Source organism: Bos taurus, chromosome 18 (genome assembly GCF_002263795.3).
Source record: "Bos taurus isolate L1 Dominette 01449 registration number 42190680 breed Hereford chromosome 18, ARS-UCD2.0, whole genome shotgun sequence".
Classification (NCBI taxonomy): Eukaryota; Metazoa; Chordata; class Mammalia; order Artiodactyla; family Bovidae; genus Bos; species Bos taurus.
Window position 1 is genome coordinate 40,518,346 of NC_037345.1, and position 21,103 is coordinate 40,539,448.

Below are 21,103 nucleotides of genomic sequence, written 5' to 3' on the forward strand. Positions count from 1 at the left end.
CCTTTTATTCCCATAAAACATCTACTTGTCCTTCATTGACTATGCTAAAGCCTTTGACTGTGTGGATCACAACAAACCATGGAAAATTCTGCAAGAAATGGGACTAGCAGGCCTCCTTACCTGTCTCCTGAGAAACTTATATGTGGGTCAAGAAGGAATAGTTAAATTGGACATGAAACAATGGACTGGTTCAAAATTGGGAAAGGAGTATGTCAAGGCTGTATATTGTCAACTCGCTTATTTAACTTATATACAGAGTGAGTAAAAATGAACGTTGCTCAGTCGTGTCTGACTCTTTGCCACCCCATGGACTATACAGTCCATGGAGTTTCTCCAGGCTAGAATACTGGAGTGGGTAGCCCTTCCTTTCTCCAGGGGATCTTCCCAACCCAGGAATGGAACCCAGGTCTCCCTCATTGCTGGCAGATTCTTTACTGTCTGAGCCACAAGGGAAGCCCAAGAATACTGAAGTGGGTAGCCTATCCCTTCTCCAGTGTATCTTTCCAACCCAGGAATCGAACCGGGGTCTCCTGCATTGCAGGCGGATTCTTTACCAGCTGAGCTAGCAGGGAAACCCAATATGCAGAGTTCATCATGTAAAATGCCGGGCTGGATGAAGCACAAGCTGTAATCAAGATTGCTGGGAGAAATATCAATATGCAGATGACACCACCCTAATGGCAGAAATTGAAGAGGAACTAAAGAGCCTCTTGATATAGGTGAAAGAGGAGAGTGAAAGAGCTGGTTTAAAACTCAGCTTTGAAAAAACAAAGATCTTGGCATCCATTCCCATCACTTCATGGCAAATAGATGGGGAAACAATGCAAACAGTGACAGACTTTATTTTCTTGGGCTCCAAAATCACTGCAGACATAGACCGCAGCCATGAAATTAAAAGACACTTGCTTCTTGGAAGAAAAGCTATGACAAACTTGAAAAGTGAAAGTGAAGTTGCTCAGTCATGTCCGACTCTTTGCGACCCCATGGACTGTACCCTACCAGGCTCCTCGGTCCATGGGATTTTTCCAGGCATGAATACTGGAGTGGGTTGCCATTTCCTTCTCCAGCGGATCTTCCCAACCCAGGGATTGAACCCGGGTCTCCCACATTGTAGGCAGATGCTTTACTGTCTGAGCCACTGATCTATGACAAACCTAGACCACTATTAAAAAGCAGAGACATCACTTTGGCAACAAAGATCCATCCATATAGTCAAAGCTGTGGTTTTCCTGGTAGTCATGTACGGATGTGAGAGTTGGACCATGAAGAAGGCTGAGCACCGAAGAATTGATGCTTTTGAACTGTGATGCTGGAGAAGATTCTTGAGAGTCTCTTGGACAGTAAGGAGATCAAACAGTAAGACAGTGAATTCTAGAGGAAATCAACTCCACATATTCATTGAAAGGACTGATGCTGAAGCTGAAGCTCCAATACTTTGGCCACCTGATGTGAAGAGCCAACTCATTGGAAAAGACCCAGATGCTGGGAAAGATTGAGGGCAGGAGTAGAGGGTGATAGAGGATGGCATCATTGACTCTATGGACATGAGTTTGAGCAAACTCAGGGAGACAGTGAAGGACGGGGAAGCCTGGTGTGCTTCAGTCCATGGGGTTGCAAAGAGTCGGACACTACTGAGCGACTGAACAGCAACAACAATCACCTGGGCCGCATCCATCTGGGAATAGCATTTCAAATCAAAGTTTTATTTTTCTTTACAGAAGTGACTTATTTTCCTATAAAAAGATAGGAAGAAACCTGTCTTTATTTTGGAAAAGAAAATAAATTTAGAAATGTATTAGTTTATTTTTTCAACAATTATTTGTTGAATTCCTACTGTGTGCCAGGCACTATGCCAAGCTCTACTAAAGTGGTTCCTAAAGTATGGACTGTAGGCCTTTTGGGGTCCTTAAGACCATTTAGTGGGTAACAGAATAAAAAATATTTTGTAATTTACATTATTTATAGTAATACTAAGATGCTATTACCTTTTTTATTATAATTAAATTTTTTATTGACGTATAGTTGTTTTACAGTGTTGTGTTAGTTTCAAGTGCACAGCAAAGTGAATCAATTATACATATACCCACTTTTTTTTAGATTCTTTTCCTAATATAGTTCATTACAGAGTACTGAGCAGAGTTCCCTGTGCTCTATGGTTCAGTTCAGTTCAGTCGCTCAGTCGTGTCCGACTCTTTGCGACCCCATGAATTGCAGCGCTCCAGGTCTCCCTGTCCCTGTGCTCTACAGCAGATTCTTATTAGTTACCTATTTTATATATCGTCCTGTGTGTATGAGGGTTTCCCAGGGGGCGCTAGCGGTAAAGAACCCGCCTGCAGATGGAGGAGACCTAAGAAGGGAGGGTTCCATCTCTGGGTTGGGAAGATGCCCTGGAGGAGGGCACAGCAACCCACTCCAGTATTCTTGCCTGGAGAATCCCATGGACAGAGGAGCCTGGCGGGCTACAGTCCCAGGGTCAGAGAGAGTCAGACAAGACAGCAGTGACATAGCACACCCCCAGTGTGTAGACGGGCTCCCCTGGTAGTGCTCGTAGTAAAGAATCTGCCTGCCAAGCAGAAGATGCAGGTTCAATCTCTGGGTCAGGAAGACCCCCTGGAGTAAGCAATGGCTTACCCATTCCAGTATTCTTACCTGGGAAATTCCATGGACAAAGGAGCCTAGCAGGTTATATAGCCCATGGGATTACAAAGAGTCAGACATGACTGAGCACACACACATACACACACTCACAGTGTGTATATGTCAGTCCCAAGTCATTCCAATTTTAGTACATGTGCTGCTGAAGCAAGCACTAGTCACCTTTTAAACTCTTTTGATATTTGTGCCGATGAATGAAACTGCTGGTGCCTTGGTGCTCATCAAGTCAGTGGCATCCAGCTGTACTAGGAGCCAATGGATTCTTCATGCCACTAACTCAGAGCTAAAAAAAAATCCACTTTCACTTAAGAAAATCTCTACTGAAGCAGTAAAAATTACTGTTCATAAATTTCAGCCCATGAGTACTCATCTTCTTCAGACTCTATGTGATGAATGTGGATCACACAGAACAATTCCGCGCTGACCAGGTATGCCAGCTATCTCCAGGTAAAGCGCAGGGCAGTGTTTGAGTTGTTAGCTGAACTAGCTGCTATTTCTCATAGAACATCATTTTCACTTGGAAGAAAGGCCTTACACATAAAACTGTGGTTATTTTAGACTTAGGTATTTAACAGACATTTTCTGAAAAATGAGCCAAATGAACCTATCATTTCAAGAAAAACAACTGACAGTATGAGTTGTCAAAGATAAAATTCAGAGTTTCACATTAAACATTGAAATCTGGGGAAAACTTGTATCTAGCACCATGAGCTTGTCAGTTTCTCTCAATATTTAAAGACTTTTCTGATGATATCAGGGATGATACTAAAGAATTTGACTTTTGATATTGTATAATAGCATTTGGAAACTCTGTGTAAGAGAAAGCCACCCTTGGTGGTGCAGGCTTGGAGGATAAGATTAGTCACTCTTGCAAGAAAGGCATAAAACACCATCTAGATCCTTCTTACCTACTCTCTAATGGAACAAAGCCCCTTAGCTGCCACAGGGAAGAAGGGAAGGACCACTGAGAAAGGCCTACCTCTGAGGCCCAAGGACATAGGAGATACTGAGTAACAAGCAACAACTTATTTTATTTATTTATTTATGCTAACATATCATGGGTTTATTATCATTATATTTAAATGAATTAATAAACATATATTTAGGTTCTCAGTTTTGATTTACTCTATCATTGATAAAACTGACATAAACAATATATCTTTGGTGTCATCAATAATTTTTATTTATTTATTTTTATTAAATAACATCAGTGTATTTATTGATTTGGCCATATTGGGTCTTAGTGTGGCATGTGGGAGAAGGCAATGGCAACCCACTCCAGTACTCTTGCCTGGAAAATCCCATGGACAGAGGGGCCTGGTGGGCTGCAGTCCATGGGGTCGCTAGGAGTTGGACATGACTGAACGACTTCACTTTATTTTTTCACTTTCATGCATTGGAGAAGGAAATGGCAACCCACTCCAGTGTTCTTGTCTGGAGAATCCCAGGGACCGGGGAGCCTGGTGGGCTGCCGTCTATGGGGTCGCACAGAGTCGGACACGACTGACGAGACTTAGCAGGAGCAGTAGCAGTGGCACATGGGATTTTTGTTGTAGTGCGTGGGCTCTCTAGTTGTGGCTCATAGGCTCCAGAGTGCTGGTTCAATGGTTGTGGCATGCAGGCTTAGTTGCCTAAACACGTGGGATCTTAGTTCCTTGACCAGGGATAGAACCCATGTCTCTCACATTGGAAGGCAGATTCTTTTTGTTTTTTTTTAATCTTTTAAGATCCATTTTACTAAGAACATTTAAAATTTGAACTTAAGTTATAGATTAAGTTATATGTATACATATTTGAAACAAAGATGAATTTTTTTATGATAAAAGGTACAATTCACAAGGAAGAGAGATGTCATAAGATGTCATTAGACACCTAACAACAAAGAAACAAAGATAAATAAAGCAAAAACCAGAATAAATATAGGGAAAATAAAAATATATATAATCATAGTGAGACATGTTAATTTTTCTCTGAGAATATCTTATCAAGTGCAGAAAAAATAAGAATAGGAGAATCTTGAATGATATCATTAATAATTTAAATATAATCGATTATATTTATGTTAATCTTATATCCTACTCAAATATATTTAAAATTTTGTATCTCGTACATTATTACATTTTCATAGGAAATTTAGAAAAACTAGCAAAAAGATAAACATTACTAAATTTCAAAAAGTGGAATTCTTTTTTTTTAGCCCATATTATTATTTTTTAAAAGGCCCCTCTTGAGTCTGATTCAGTAAATCTGAAATGGGACCTCGAGTCAATGTGGTTTGTTTTTTTTTGACCATGCCACGTGACATGCAGGACCTTAGTTCCCTAACCAGGGGTGGAACCCATGCCCCCTGCTGTGGGAGCACAGAGTCCTAACCACTGGACCACTAGGGAATTCCTGTCAATAATTTTTTTTTAAATCTATTTTATTGAAGCATAGCTCACTTACAATGTTTCAGCACAGCAAGATGATTCAGTTATACAAATACACATATATTATTTTTGAAACTTTTTCATCTTAAGTTCTTTCAAGATACTGACTATAGTTCCCAATGCTATACAGCAAACCTTTGTTGCTTATTGTATACCTATTTTTAAATTAGAAATCAGCATTCTATTCATACTAAGTCAAACAAGTGGAATCAAAATGCCCTAATTTTGTTAGTTAGGCAAAAATTCATGTTTTCTAAAATATATATATATTATGCATGTATATATGTATACAAAAGGTTTTCTACTACACTTGATAAAGCCTTGAGAAAGAACATCAAAAAAAAAAAAGGAAGAGATGAAGAAATCGGAGAACATAAACTAAATGAAATGGTAGCAATGAATATGAAATATAAAAAGTGAAACTAGGCAAAAGATCATCATATAGTCCAATTGTTTTTAAATATGACTGCTCTTTAGAGACACATCTCTGGAGCTCTGGAGAAAAAAAGCAATACTTGAACACTTGTATTTTTCAAGAAAATTTCAAGAGAGTTCTGATATGCATCTGAATTTTAAAAAGTGATTACAGATTTTTCTGTTGGATCCTAGTTTTGGTGGTATACAGTTCTATTATTTTTCTGTTGACCAATCATGATACAATGGTATTAAGTGAGTAATACGACCAGTGTTCTTGCCTGGAGAATCCCAGGGATGGGGGAGCCTGGTGGGCTGCCATCTATGGGGTCATACAGAGTCGGACACGACTGAAGCGACTTAGCAGCAGCAGCAGCAGCAGTTACCTAATCACAAGAGTTAAAGATGTTTGTCAGTTTTCACAATCAATAGCCAGACCAAAAAAAAAGGTAATTACAATCACAAGCCATAATGGGAACATGATTAACTTAACAATATAAAATAATCACATGCAATTTCAGGGGGGGTCAAGCAGAGTGACGTGTTAAGCGGCAGTGCATACATGAATATGCTTTCATCCACCCAGCCAGTTTATGTCTTTTGGTTGGTGTATTAAATCCACTTACATTTAAGGTAATTATTGATATGTATGATCCTGTTCAGTTCAGTTGCTCAGTCGTGTTCGACTCTTTGCGAATCCATGGACTGCAGTATGCCAGGATTCCCTGTCCGTCACCAACTCCTGGAGCTTGTTCAAATTCATGTGTGTTGAGTCGGTGATGCCATTCAACCATCTTATCCTCTATCACTCCCTTCTCTTCCTGCCTTTAATCTTTCCTAGCATTAGGGTCTTTTCCAAAGAGTCGTCTCTTGGCATCAGGTGGCTGAAATATTGGAGTTTCAGCATCAGTATCAGTCCTTCCAATGAATATTCAGGACTGATTTCCCTTAGGATTAACTGGTTGGATCTCCTTGCAGTCCAAGGGACTCTCAAGAGTTTTCTTCAACACCGCAGTTCAAAAGCATCAATTCTTTGGCATTCAGCTTTTTTATGGTCCAACTTTCATGTCCATGCATGACTACTGGAAAAACTATAGCTTTGACTAGATAGACTTTTGTTGGTAAAACAATGTCTCTGCTTTTTAATATGCTCTCTATGTTGTTCATAGCTTTTCTTTCAAAGAGCAAGCATCTTTTAATTTCATGGCTGCAGTGAGCATCTGCAGTGATTTTGGAGACCAGGAAAATAAAATCTATTTCTACTGTGTCCCCATCTATTTGCCATAAAGTGATGAGGCCAGATGCCACGATCTTCATTTTCTTAATGTTGAGTTTTAAGCCGGCTTTTTCACTCTTGTCTTTCACTTTTATCAACAGGCTCTTTAGTTCCTCTTGGCTTTCTGCCATAAGAGTTCTGTCATCTCCATATCTGAAGTTATTGATATTTCCCCCTACGGTCTTAATTCCAGCTTGTGCTTCATCCAGTCCAGCATTTTGCATGATGTACTCTGCGTATAAGTTAAATAAGCAAGGTGACAATATACAGCTTTGACATACTACTTTCCCAATTTGGGAGCACTGATCCTATTACTATTTCCCATTGATCTTATTACTGTTTTCTTAATTGCTTCGGGTTTACTTTCCGTAGGTCTTTTTCTTCTTCTGTGTTTCCTGCCTAGAGAAGTTCTTTTAGCATTTGTTGTAACGCTGGTTTGGTGGTGTTGAATTGTCTTAACTTTTGCTTGTCTGGAAAACTTTTTATTTTTCCTTCAAATCTGAAGGAGAGTCTTGCTGGGTAGAGTATTCTTGGTTGTAGGTTCTTCCTTTCATCACTTTAGATATATCATGCCATTCCCTTCTGCTTGTAGAGTTTCTGTTGAGAAATCAGCTGATAGCCTTATGGGAGTTCCCTTGTATGTTATTTGTCATTTTTCCCTTGTTGCTTTTAATAATTTATCCCTGTCTTTAATTGTTGTTAGTTTGATTACTATGTGTCTTGGTGTGTTCCTCCTTGGATTTATCCTGCCTGTGATTCTCTGTGCTTCCTGAACTTGGTTGACTATTTCCTTTCCCATGTTCCTGAAACTTTTTGCTATTATCTCTTCAAATTTTTTCTCAGGTCCTTTCTCTCTCTCTTCTCCTCTGGGACCCATATAATGTGAATGTTGGTGCTTTTAATGTTGTCCCAGAGGTCTCTTAGGCTGTCTTCATTTCTTTTCATTCTTTTTTCTATATTCTGTTCTGTGGCAGTGATTTCCACCATTCTGTTCTCCAGGTCAGAATTTATCCATTCTTCTGCCTCAGTTATTCTGCTATTGATTTCCTCTAGTGTATTATTCATCTCTGTTCATTTGTTCTTTAGTTTTTCTAGGTCTTTGGTAAACATTTCTTGCATCTTCTCAGTCTTTACCTCCATTTTTTCCTGAGATCCTGGATTGTCTTCACTATCATTTTTCTGAGTTCTTTTTTTGGAGGGTTGCCTATCTCCACTTTATTTAGTTGTTTTTCTGAGATTTTATCTTGTCCCTTCATCTGGGACATAACTTTCTGCTTTATCATCATGATTAACTTTCTGTAATACGGTTTTTGTTTTAGCTGCTGTGAGACTGGCTTCTTGCTTCTTCTGTCTGCCCTCTAATGGGTGAGGCTAAGAGGATTATGTAAGCTTCTTGATGGGAGGGACTAGAAAAACTGGGTCTTGCTCTGATGGGCAAGGCCTTGCTCAGTAAAACTTTAATCTAATTATCTGCTGATTGGTGTGGTTGCACTCTCTCCCTGGTAGTTGTTTAGCCTGAGGCAACCCAGCCCTGGGGTCTACAGGCTCTATGGTTAATGGCAAACTCCAAGAGGCTATATGCCAAGGGGGATCTTCCAGTGCCCTGGTCCCTGTGGTGAGCCCCTGTTGACCCACACTGTCACAGCAGGCCCTCCAACACCAGCAGGGAGTTTTGGTTCAGTCTCCTATGGGGACACTGCTCCTCTCTGGATCTTGGTGCATGCAAAATTTTGTTTGTGCCCTCTGAGACTGGAGTCTCTGTTTCCCCCAATCCTCTGGAAGTCCCATAATCAAGTCCTGCTGGCCTTTAAGGCCAGATTCCCCGGGGATTCCCAGTCCTTTTGTTGGATTCCAGGCTGAGAAGCCAGACATGGGGTTTAGAACCTTCACAACGGTGGGAAAACTTCTTTGGTGTTATTGTTCTCCAGTCTGTGGGTCACCCACCTGGTGGGTATGGGATTTGATTTTATCGATTATGCCCCTCTTATCACCTTGCTGCAGCTTCTTCTTTGTCTTTGGACATGGGGTATCTTTTTTTGGTGGGTTCCAGCATCTTGCTGTTAATGGTTGTTCAACAGCTAGTTGCAATTTTGGTGCTTTTCACAGGAGGAGATGGGCACATGTCCTTCGACTCTGCCGTCTTGAACAGGAAACTCTTGTCAATAATTTTTAAGCATGCAAAGGATCTGAGGCTAAAATATTTGAGAATGCTGCTCAATGAAAAGAGAGATGAATGAAGCAAAGAATTAGAAACAACTTACATATTCATCAACGTTAACTTCATTACCGTCAATAGCAGCAGCAGCAGTTTGAGCAGCGCCATCCACATACTGAATCATGAAAAATTCTGCTGTGCCAAGGACTGTCCTAAGTTCTTCGCGTGCATCATCTCATTTAATCCTCACAATAGCTATATAAGGTGAGTACAATGACTATCACCCCATTTTCCATGGGAAAACTGAGGCTCAGAAGAGGTTTAGAAACTTTCCCAAGGTCCCAAGCTAGTAAGGAATAGATCCCAAGGCATCACTTAGAGTGATCTGATCTTAGAGTGGAATATGGGAACCCTTTGGGGTTGAAGGTAATACAAGCTTCCACTCACATAGTCATTCTTTAGTAAACGCTGGCATCAGTATGTGCCTTTTACTGTCAGAGCCTTAAATAAGCCTAAGTTGTTTTGGATAAAACATTTCAGATGAAACATGTACACAAGCACACACATGCCTTCCAAATCCTGGCATATTTGGAGAGCCTTATTTCTCTGGAAAATAAAGCACCCTTTGGGCCAAGCTTCCTTCTCACAACCCTGGGAGCTCCAAGAACCTCCCAAGTCCCACCAGAACTAAAGGCCATCAGACACTAACATCTACTGCTGTGGTTCATTCTTAGACCCTCTGTCTACTATGGAGTGGGTTTCTAGGAGGAGCTGACCAGAGCTGACAGAATGCTAATGAGAGCCTAGGGTTCTTGTGACAACCACCCAATTGCAGCTCTATTAAGTACAGTACTGACCATGAGAGACCCAGCCAGAGGAAGCAGAGACCCAGAAAGAACTATGCCTGGCCTAGGAATTAGGGTGTTGCTAACTACAGGTGTTTTCCTGCAGGATGTCAACACCTGCTTGAGGCCCAAGGATCTTCAATCCTTCCAGACACAGGAGACAGATCTGGGCAATAAACAGTCTCCTTTGGTGACCCAGCAGGTGATATGGCTCCCAGGGGCTGCCCACAGCTCTGACCTGGTGCCTTGATGCTGCATCTTCCATGTTACTGCCTGCCTCTTGCCATCTCAGGCCAGCTCTGCGTGTGCCTCAGCACAGGGAGTCTCAGTGCAGAAAATACAGCGGTTCTGCCAAAGTCACTCTGCACCTGGAAAAGTGTCTGCACAGGCTGACCGGACCTCCACCTAAAGCTTTTCAAAGCACAGCAAGAGAGACCGTTTTGGGTGTGTCACTGGTAGGCAGTTTTTGGTTTTGTTTTGCTTAATAACTAATATTTCAACAATAACGTTTCCTTCCTTTTTTTTTCTTTTGCTCTTTCTTTTTAAACACAGAATATCTAAAAACCCCACTTCTAATATATGCTTCTGAGAAAACACACGGCTGTTCTAGAAGCTCCTGTGTCCTCACCCCTTTCCATCCCTACCCCCACCCCAGGTGTCCACTCCTGAATTGTGCGTCTCTCATGAAGATGACTCTTTTGAACTTTACCCTGGATATAAAAGGATCTCATTAGTTTTGACTGTTTTTGATATCTATAAAAATAAGTCTATGACTTATTTTCTTTATTCTACAGCATGAATACTTTTTTTTTAATCCTAGAGGTTACATGTTTATTTTACTGTGGTATTAGATAAAAATATAACTAGCACATAGGTTCATGATTTCATGGATATTGTTGCTAAATTAAACCTTTACATTAAAAATGAGATGATTTAAATAGAAATATCAAGTAAATATTAGTACAAGTGGCAAGCACATATGGCAAAAAATGATCAAATTGGAATATAAATGAATAAGGCTCAGAAAACACCATTTTAAATAAAAACAGATAACATCTACAATTGCTCTGGACTTATGGGATAGTTCTGCCCTGGAGGGGTCCTTTATGGGTCTGGGCACCTGTCTCAAGCCCTTTCTGGGCACAAGGAGAAGGTGATTGGGTCCAGCCTCAGCCCCAGCTTGCTTCAGGCCACTTTCAGCCAGCCGACTTGGTGGCCTCTTGCCTCTCTCGTCTCTGTCCCCTGCCTGGGCCTTGCCCAGCACAGCTCTCCTCCCAGGTCTTCAGTGCATGCCCCTGCTTGCTTCAGGCCACTTTCAGCCAGCCGACTTGGCGGCCTCTTGCCCTGCAGCCCCTGCCCTTGCCTTGCAAGGGCCCTTGCTTGCCTTTGCAGCCCCTTTAAATCCAGGTGACTTCTGAGTCTCTGCCCTCCTGCTCCACTCATGCTCAGGTGGGAGTTGCACTCATAGCCTTGTTTGCTGCCTCTCTTCATATCCACACTCTTTGCCAAGTAACTGCAGTGTCTTCTCACTTTGACCCGGGCAGGTCATGATATCTCTGTGGGACAACAGAATGAGGCTAATGTGCTGGTGTGCCAGCCTAAGCCTCAAGAGACCCTGTGTGCGGCGTGTCTCTGCTTTCTCTTAAGAGAAGGGCAAAGTTGGCTGGTCCAAGGAGGAAGATGTGAGACAGACACAAGTGGAACAGAGCTGACTCAGCCGAGGTGCTCCAGCCAAGCACAGCCTAAAGCAGATCCCCAGCTCACACACAAACTCAGGAAGAAGAGACCTTCTTAGGCTTTGGAGCCATCAAGCTTTAGGGTGGTGTGTTACCCAGCAATAGCTAACTGACACATGGATAAGAAGCACCTGGCTCCCATCCCTGTTCTGTGGCTCTGTTCTACCCAGACCTAGACCAGGAAGTGCTTATATGAGTGGAATTAAGCATTTCCAAACTTTCACAAATGTGTTCCCTGGTTGTGTGTGTGTGTGTGTACTCATTTAGTCAATCATGCCAGACTCTCTGTGATCCCATGGACTGTAGCCCACCAGGCTCCTCTCTCCATGGAATTTTCCAGGCAAAAATGCTGAAGCAGGTTGCCATTTTCTACCCCAGGGTTCTTCCCGACACAGGGATTGAAACTGCATTGGTGGGTGGATTCTTTACCACTGCACCACCTTGGAATTGTACCCTGGTTGGGCCAGTAATAGTAGCCTGCCGGCACTGGGGAGAAGGAGAAGATAGAGCAATTTTTGCTCTGTTCAGGGGGCAAGAGGTGGCTCTCCTTCACAAACTCAGAGGACCCTCATCATCTACTTCTCAGCAGACAGTCCTGTGAGCTGGGACTGGAGCCAAAGCAGGGAGAAGTTAGGCAGGTATTCTATCCCAGCTGTGTCCTTTGAGGCCTGGTGTTGTGCCCCTGCCACACAGAGAATTGGAATCTTCGTGCCTGCCAGACTCTAGGCCTCTGTCTGTGTCATAGGTAGATGCTCTTTCCAAATTCCTTCCAACTGACCCTCCGGCTCTTTTCCAGGCTCTCTGGAGATCACCCCTGTTGTTAGCATGGCCTTCCTTCCAAGCACGTCGCGCTCAGGAGAGAGTGGCAGCTGGCACAATGGTGAGGTGAGTCTTGCCCCTGCTGTAGCTTTTTCTCTGTTAGCATATGGGCTTAACCATAGTCCTGCTTCCACCAGAGTTTGGGGATCTTGAAGACTCATCTTCTGTAATGGCTTATTAGCTGCTCCACAATCAAAGGCATAGCGATTTTCAAGGTCAGGAGCTCCTTAACATTGTTTCCCGTACTAGCTATGTATGCTGCTGGGGATTTTTGCCATTTTACAGTCACCAGCCTTCCATTCTGTGGACCTTTATTTCCTTCTGGTGAATTTCTTACCTCCCACTGTGGGGACTAAAAGGGCCAGGCCCTTCCTCCACCAACCTTAGGACAGCCAGGGGTTGGGCACCTGTCCCTAATCAGACTCTATTCTGAGACTGTGCAGAACAATGCAGGCCCTGAGAATGCAGGGTGCTTGAAGCCAGGCTGTGTTCCCCTTCCTCAGTCTTCAGAGTTCCCACACAGTCTGTCCTCAAGTTCCTGGCCTCACCCAAGCCCTCTCCAATGGAGTCTTCTTGCTCAGAGAGACAGAGAGAGAGGCTACCTCCAGTTCTTGTAGCTACAAGGCATACTTAAAGAATAAATTTTTGGTAAATAATTATTCCTGTGTATAAGTCCTGTTTTTGTTTCCACTTGAATTGTACGTACCTGTGGGCAGTACCTGCTTCCTCCTGAGCCCAGAGCTTGGTGTGGCTTAATGGCAAGAAAGGGGCTTTGGAGCCAGAGGGCTTGAGCATGAGGCTCAGCCCAGCGCTCACCCACTGTGGGGCTTGGTTTCATCATGTGGCATCTTTAGTCTGGACTTTGCATTTGTAAAGTGGGTGTGATGCTTAGAATGGTTACCCTCCTTCCAGGCTTCAGGGCCTATGTGAGGGTCCCATGAGTTACCTGGGAACCAGTCTGAAGGGACCTTATCTCCTTCATATTCAGCAAACAGAAGCCAATACCACCCTGCTCCCAAGGAGGAGACACACAGGCAGACAGGTGATTGTACAGGTTGGCTGTACAGGCATGCAACAGAGGCAGGTACACAGGAGTTCAGAAGGGCCTCACACTTGGTTTATGCTCTGTTCTCACCATCTTGAAATTCTCAACAATTTTGAACAAGGGGTCCTGCACTTTCATTTTCCACTGGGCCTGAGAATTATTTAGTTATTAAAATACTGTGATTTTAATCACATACTCTGATTAAAATACTGTGTGAATTGAGAGCACATACAGCATGAGTCCATTTGTGTGAAGTGTGAAAACAGGTGACGCTAATCTAAAGGGTAGAAGCAGGGGTGGCAGTTATGGGGGCTGAGTGAGGAGGGAGCGGGGTGGGAGACAGTGAACAGAAAAGGCCTTGGAAGGCTTCAGTGGGTCCAAGAATGTTCTGTTTCTTGCTTTGGAAGCTGGTTATGCAGGTGTGCTCACTTGGTGAAAATTCATCTAGCTCGGCACAGGATCTGTGCACATTTCTGTATGTGTGTTACACTTCAGTACAAAGTTAAGAGAAAATGTGTGGAAGGACATGCAGGTAGTAAAAGGAAGTACAAGGTACTTAGGATGCTCAGAAAAGGCTTCCTAGAGGTAGGATCTGAAGAAAGTCCTGAAGAAGCAAGAGGCAGAGGCTGGGGTGGGGTGAGGGGGGCTGTTCCTGCAGCAGAAAGGCAGGCCTGTCAGCCTGGGGATGATCAGAGGCACAGCTTAGGAGAGCATGGGCTCTGCCTGGGAGCTGGACATGAAGTAGGCAAGAGACACAAAGGGTGTTCTGTACACATCTTTGCAGGCCTGCTGAGGCCTTGGATTCTGCTTTGGGCAGTAAAAAGCCATGAAAGATGCTGAGTTCAAGACTTCAAGACTCCAGTTGCAGTGTGGAGGGCAGACTAGGGCGGAAATGGGAAGTGGGGAGACACTGGCCTTCTCAAGGTCATGGGACTTTCCTAGGTGAGTAGTGAAAGGAGTTTGGGCTGGTGGAATGTAGAAAAGGAAATGAATTCGAGACAGCTTTTTCAAATGTTACATTGGGTGATTTTACCTTATGACCACAAATTCTTTGACATTTATCCCATCAAAAAATAGACTCTAATTCCCCCATCTCTTGAATATGGGCTGGCTTTAGTGACTTGCTTGTGATGAATAAAACGTGGGTGAAGTGATGCTATGTGACTACTAAGGCTAGATTAGAAAAGGTGGTACTGGTTCCAGTTGGCTCTCCCTTGGTACCCAGCCACCATGCTGTAAGGAAATCTAGGCGACAGAAGAGCTCACATATACGTGTTCTGGCTGACCACTCTTCTGAGGTCTCAGGCGACAGCTAACCTCAAGTCTAGAGTTGTCCATGAAGAGGTTTTCAAGATGACTGCAGTTGCATGAGATTCTGAGGACTCCCTGTCAACCTCCAGAACCGTGATTTGTGCCATTAAGTTTGGGTGGTTTGTCGGCACCAAGAAAATAGCACCCTTCACTATTAAGAAGACTTTTCAGAAGAGCTTAAAAAATTCCCAACATCCAGGCTAGATCCAAGCTTTAATATTCTTCTGAGCCCCAACATGTAGCAGGGTTGAGAAGCACTACTGTAAACCAACCCTAAGGCTTGAGCTGGGTTAATTCCACACATTGCCCCTCATTCCCCCTCTTTCCCTTACACAACTCCTTTTGTCCTTGTCACTGGTTTCCATCTTCAGTTCCTGGTAGATAAAAGTGATCTATTTAAGCAACAGGAACTTTAAAATCAGTGCTTTAGTCCTTGATGCATGAGATGTTTATTTTTAAAGCAGCGAAGGAGAATGGATATGCAAGGGAAGCAGGGAAGGTCCCAGGGGTAGGAGTGTGAATAAGGTTGCTAGATAAAATACAGGAGGACAAGGTAATTTGAATTTCAGATAAACAATGAAGATTTTTAAGTATGATCCAAATATTACATGCATGCATGAGATGCTCCAATTATTATATAGACATACTAAAAATTATATATTGTTTATCTGAAATTCAAATTTAACCATGTTTCCATGTTTTTATTTGCTAAATCTGGCAACCCTAGGTGTGAAGCCAGGTTAAGGTATATTTAGGCCTCAATCGGAGAAGGCAATGGCAACCCACTTCAGTACTCTTGCCTGGAAACTCCCATGAACGGAGGAGCCTGGTAGGCTGCAGTCCATGGGATCGCGGAGAGTCAGACATGACTGAGCGACTTCACTTTCACTTTTCACTTTCATGCATTGGAGAAGGAAATGGCAACCCACTGTAGCGTTCTTCCCTGGGGAATCCCAAGGATGGGGGAGCCTGGTAGGCTGCCGTCTACGGGGTCGCACAGAGTCGGACACAACTGAAGCGACTTAGCAGCAGCAGCAGGCCTCAATAGAGGAGGGACATCTATAGACTCCTGAGTCCTCCAATGCCAGGGTAAAAAGCACTCAGAAATCTCCAGATCACTCCCCTTGTTGGGGAAAAGTGAAGCTCCAAGACAGGAAGTAATAAATCCAAAACAGGCAGCTCTGAATTTGCACAATATTATGTTAACTAAACCCATGCAAATATTTATTGTTTTGTTGCAATAAATATTTGCATGCAGGTTTTTGCGATGACATAAATTTTCAGATCAGTTGGGTAATGCCTGGGAAAGCAATTGCTGGGTAGAGGGGCTTCCCTAGTGGCTCAGATGGTAAAGAATCTGACTGCAATATAGGAGCCCCGGTTCAATCTCTGGGCTGGGAAGATTCCCTAGAAAAGGGAATGGCTACCCACTCCAGTATTTCTTCCTGGAGAATTCCATGGACAGAGGAGCCTAGCAGGCTACAGTCCATGGGGTCTCAAAGAGTCAGACACCACTGAGAGATTAACTCACACACACACACACACGGTAAGTCTAAGTTACCTTGTGCAAAATCAAAAAACTGTCTTCCAAACTGGCTGTTACCATTTTATATTCCTATGTAATGGAAGAGAGTTCCTGTTGCTCCATATCCTAGTCAGAAATTGGCATCATCTGTTTGCTGGATTGTAGCAGTTCTAATAGATGTGTAACAGTATCTCATTGTTATTTTAATTTGCATTTACCTATGATAAATGATGCTGAACATTTTTTACATGCTTATTTGATATCTACGTATCTTCTTTGATGAAGTGTCTATTCATATCTTTTGACTTTTTTTAAAAAAATTGGGTTGTCTGTATTCTCTGTTAAACTTTGAGTTCTTTCTTTTTCTGCATACGAGTTCTTTTTCAGGTATGTTATTTGAAAATATTTTCTCCCAATCTGTGGGTTATTTTTCACATTCTTTTAGCAATATATTTTGCAGAGCAAATGTTTTCAATTTATCTATTTTGCCAAACGCAAGGTCATGAAGATTTTCTCTTATATTTCCTTCTAGAAGTTTTATAGTTTTGTATTTTACATTTCAAATTGCCAACATCTGTTGGATCATAGAAAAAGCAAGAGAGTTCCAGAAAAACATCTACTTCTGCTCTATTGATTATGCCAAAGCCTTTGACTGTGTGGATCACAAAACTGGAAAATTCTTCAAGAGATGAGAATACCAGACCATCTTACCTGCCTCCTGAGAAATCTGTATGCAGGTCAAGAAGCAACAGTTAGAATTGAACATGGGACAATGGGCTGGTTCTAAATTGGGAAAGGAGTACGTCAAGGATATATATTGTCACCCTGCTTATTTAACTTCTATGCAGAGTACATCGTGTGAAATGCTGGGCTGTATGAAGCACAGAATTTTGATTCTAGATGCTGGAATTAAGATTGCTAGGAGAAATATAAAAAAACCTCAGCTACACAGATGACACTACTCTTATGGCAGAAAGTGAAGAGGAAGTAAAGAACCTCTTGATGAAAGTGAAAGAGGCGAGTGCAAAAGTTGACTTAAAACTCAGCATTCAAAAAACTAAGATCATGGCATCACATTCCATCCCTTCATGGCAAATAGATGGGGAAATGATGGAAACACTGAGAGACTTTGTTTTTTTGGGCTCCAAAATCACTGCAGATGGTGACTGCCGCCATGAAATTAAAAGACACTTGTTCTTTGGAAGAAAAGCTATGACCAACCTAGACAGTGTATTAAAAAGCAGAGACATTACTTTGCTGACAAATGTCTGTTTAGTCAAAGCTATAGTTTTTCCAGTAGTTATGTATGGATGTGAGAGTTGGACTATAAAGAAAGCTGAGCACTGAAGAATTGATGCTTTTGAACTATGGTGTTGGAGAAGACTCTGAGAGTCCTTGGACTGCAAGGAGATCAAACCAGTCAACCGAAAGGAAATCAGTCCTGTATATTCATTGGAAGGAGTGATGCTGAAGCTGAAACTCCAATACTTTGGCCACCTGATGTGAAGAATTGGCTCCTTGGAAAAGACTCTGATGCTGGGAAAGATGGAAGGCAGTAGGAGAAGGGGATGACAGAGGACGAGATGGTTGGGTGGCATCATTGACTCGATGGACGTGGGTTTGGGTGGACTCCGGGAGTTGGTGATGGACAGGGAGGCCTGGCGTGCTGCGGTTCATGGGGTCGCAAAGAGTCGGACACGACTGAGCGACTGAACTGAACTCAACTGAAACAGAAACTCTATAGCCATTAAGCAATAACTCCTATCTCTCCTTCCCCTCCAGCCCTTAGTAACCGCCAATCTACTTTCTATCTCTATTGATTTACCTATTTTATTTTAGACATTTCATATAAGGGAAATAATATACTATCTGAACTATTGGGTCTGGCATATTTCACTTGTCTATAATTTCATATTTCAGTTTTCATAATTTTATATTCATCTTACAATACTTTTAAGGTTCATTAATGTTGTAGCATGTATCAGAAGTTCCTCCTTAAGGCTGAGTAGCATTCATATACATATATACACATACACTATATATATATATACCACATTTTATTTATTCATTCATCACTAATGGAATTATGAATATTTTTATCTTTTGGCTACTGTGGGTAATGCTACTATGAACAGAATTGCACAAGGATTTGTTGGGGTTTCTGTTTTCAATTCTTTGGGGGACATATGTCTGGCAGTAGACTTGCTGAGTTATATGGTAATTTTATGTTTAACTTTTTGTGGTACTGCTATGCTTTTCCACAGAAGCTGTAACATTTTAAATTCCTACCATCAACAAAAGAGGGCTCCAATTACTCTACATCCTTGCCAACACTTATTTTCCCTTCTTTTCTTCTTTCTTACCTTCCTTCCCTTCTGTTTTTTATAGTAATATAAATTTTTTTATAATAGTGGCGATGAAGTTGTATTTCATAGTGGTTTTGATTTGCATTTCTCTTAATGATTAGGGTCACTGAGCAACTTTTTCAATGCTTATTGGCCATTTGTACAACTTCTTTGGAGAAATGTTTATTCAAGTCCTTTGCTCATTTTCAAACTGGTTTTGCTGTTATCCTTTAAGTCATGATCTATAAATATTTCTTCCCTTTGTTGTCTTTTCACTCTCTTGATAGTATCTTTTGATGCATAAATTTTTAAATTTTGATGAAGTCAAATTTACCTATATTTTCTTTTATTGCCTATGCTTTTGATGTAATATTTAAGAAACTACCAATTCCAAGATCATTAAGATTTGCCCCCATGATCTCTTCTAAGAATTTTATAGTTTTAGGTTTTATGTTTAAGTCTTAAACTCATTTTGAAATAATTTTTGTATATGGTATAAGTTAAGGGTCCAGCTTCATTCTTTTCCATATAGGATCCAGTTGTCCTGGGATAACTTGTTGAAGACACTGTCCTTTCCTCACTGAATGATTTTGGAAGCTTTGTCAAAAATCAATTTACCATATATGGGTGAGTTTATTTTTGAGATTTTTTATTTAATTACATTGGTCTACGTGTTTACATTGCTAATCACATGGTGTTTTGATTACAGTAGCTTTTTAGCTACAGGACTGGAAAAGGTCAGGTTTCATTCCAATCCTAAAGCAGGGCAATGTCAAAGAATGTTCAGACTACTACACAATTGCATTCATCTCACATGCTAGCAAGGGAATGCTCAAAATCCTTCAAGCTAGGCTTCAATAGTACATGAACCAACAATTTCTGGTTGTACAAGTTAGATTTAGAAAAGGCAGAGGAAATAGAGATCAAATTGCCAAATCTATAGGACTATAGAAAAAGCAAGGGAGTTCCAAAAAAACATCTACTTCTGCTTCACTGACTATGCTAAAGCCTTTGGCTGTATAGATCATAGCAAACTGTGGAAAATTCTTCGAGAGATTGGAATAGCAGACCACCTTACCTGTCTCCTGAGAAAACTATGCAGGTCAAGAAGCAACAGTTAGAACTAGAAATGAAACAATGGACTGGCTCTAAATTGGGAAAGGAGTATGTCAAGGCTGTATATTGTCACCCTGCTTACTTAACTTATATTTGGAGTACCTCATGAAAAATGCTGGACTGGATGAAGCAGGAGCTGGAATTAAGGCAATGGCAACCCACTCCAGTACTCTTGCCTGGAAAATCCCATGGACGGGGGAGCCTGGCAGGCTGCAGTCCATGGGGTCGCTAAGAGTCGGGTACAACTGAGCAACTTCACTTTCCCTTTTCACTTTCATGCATTGGAGAAGGAAATGGCAACCCACTCCAGTATTCTTGCCTGGAGAATCCCAGGTACAGAGGAGCCTAGTGAGCTGCCGTCTATGGGGTCGCACAGAGTCGGACACGACTGAAGCGACTTAGCAGCAGCAGCAGCAGGAGAAATATCAATAACCTCAGATATGCAAATGACACCACCATTATGGCAGAAAGCAAAGATGAACTAAAGAGCCTCTTGATGAGGGTGAAAGAGGAGAGTGAAAAAGCTGGCTTAAAACTCAACATTTAAACAACTAAGATCATGGCATCTAGTCCCATCACTTCATGGCAAACAGATGGGGAAACAATGGAAACAGTGACAGACTTTATTTTCTTGGGCTCTAAAATCACTGCAGATGGTGGTTGCGGCCATGAAATTAAAAGATGCTTGCACCTTGGAAGAAAAGCTATGACAAACCTAGACAGCATATTGAAAAGCAGAGAAATTACTTTGCCAACAAAGGTCCATATAGTCAAAGCTCTTGTTTTTCCCATAGTCGTGTATGGATGTGAGAGCTGGACTATAGAGTAGACTGAGCACTGGAGAATTGATGCTTTCGAACTGTGGTGTTGGAGAAGACTCTTGAGAGTCCCTTGAACTGCAAGGAGATCAAACCAGTCAATCCTAAAGGATATCAATCCTGAATATTATTAGAAGGACTGAAGCCGAAGCTCCAATACTCTGGCCATCTGATGCCAAGATCTGACTCATTGGAAAAGATTGTGATGCTGGGAAAGATTGAAGGCAGGAGGAGAAGGGGGCGACAGAGGATGAGATGGTTGAATAGCATCACCTATTCAATGGACATGAATTTGAGTAAACCATGGGAGATAATGAAGGACAGGGAAGCCAGGAGTGTTGCAGTCCATGGGGTCACAAGGAATAGGACACGACTGAGTGACTGAACAACAACAACTTTTTCGTAAGTTTTCAACTCAGGAAGTATGAGATTTTCCCTGACTTTATTTTTTGCAAGTTTGTTTTGACTATTGAGAGTCCTTGCAATTCCATATGAACTAGGCTGAACTTTCGTACTTCTGCAAAAAATGTCATTGGGATTTCATAAGGATTGCTTTGAATCTGTCAGTTATTTCAAGGAGAAAATTTGTATTTATCTGATTGGGTTGCTACAAG

At 41.9% G+C, this 21,103-nt stretch overlaps 1 protein-coding gene across 1 annotated transcript in view; it reads left to right on the plus strand.

Moving 5' to 3' along the window:
- The first annotated feature begins 12,320 nt into the window (after positions 1-12,320).
- Positions 12,321-21,103, plus strand: part of URI1 (URI1 prefoldin like chaperone) — a 77,667-nt gene continuing 68,884 nt past the window's right edge. The window contains exon 1 of the mRNA XM_059876691.1: positions 12,321-12,395. Within this exon, the coding sequence (XP_059732674.1) occupies positions 12,336-12,395 (60 nt within the window). The 5' untranslated portion in view covers positions 12,321-12,335. The remainder of the gene's footprint in view (positions 12,396-21,103) is intronic.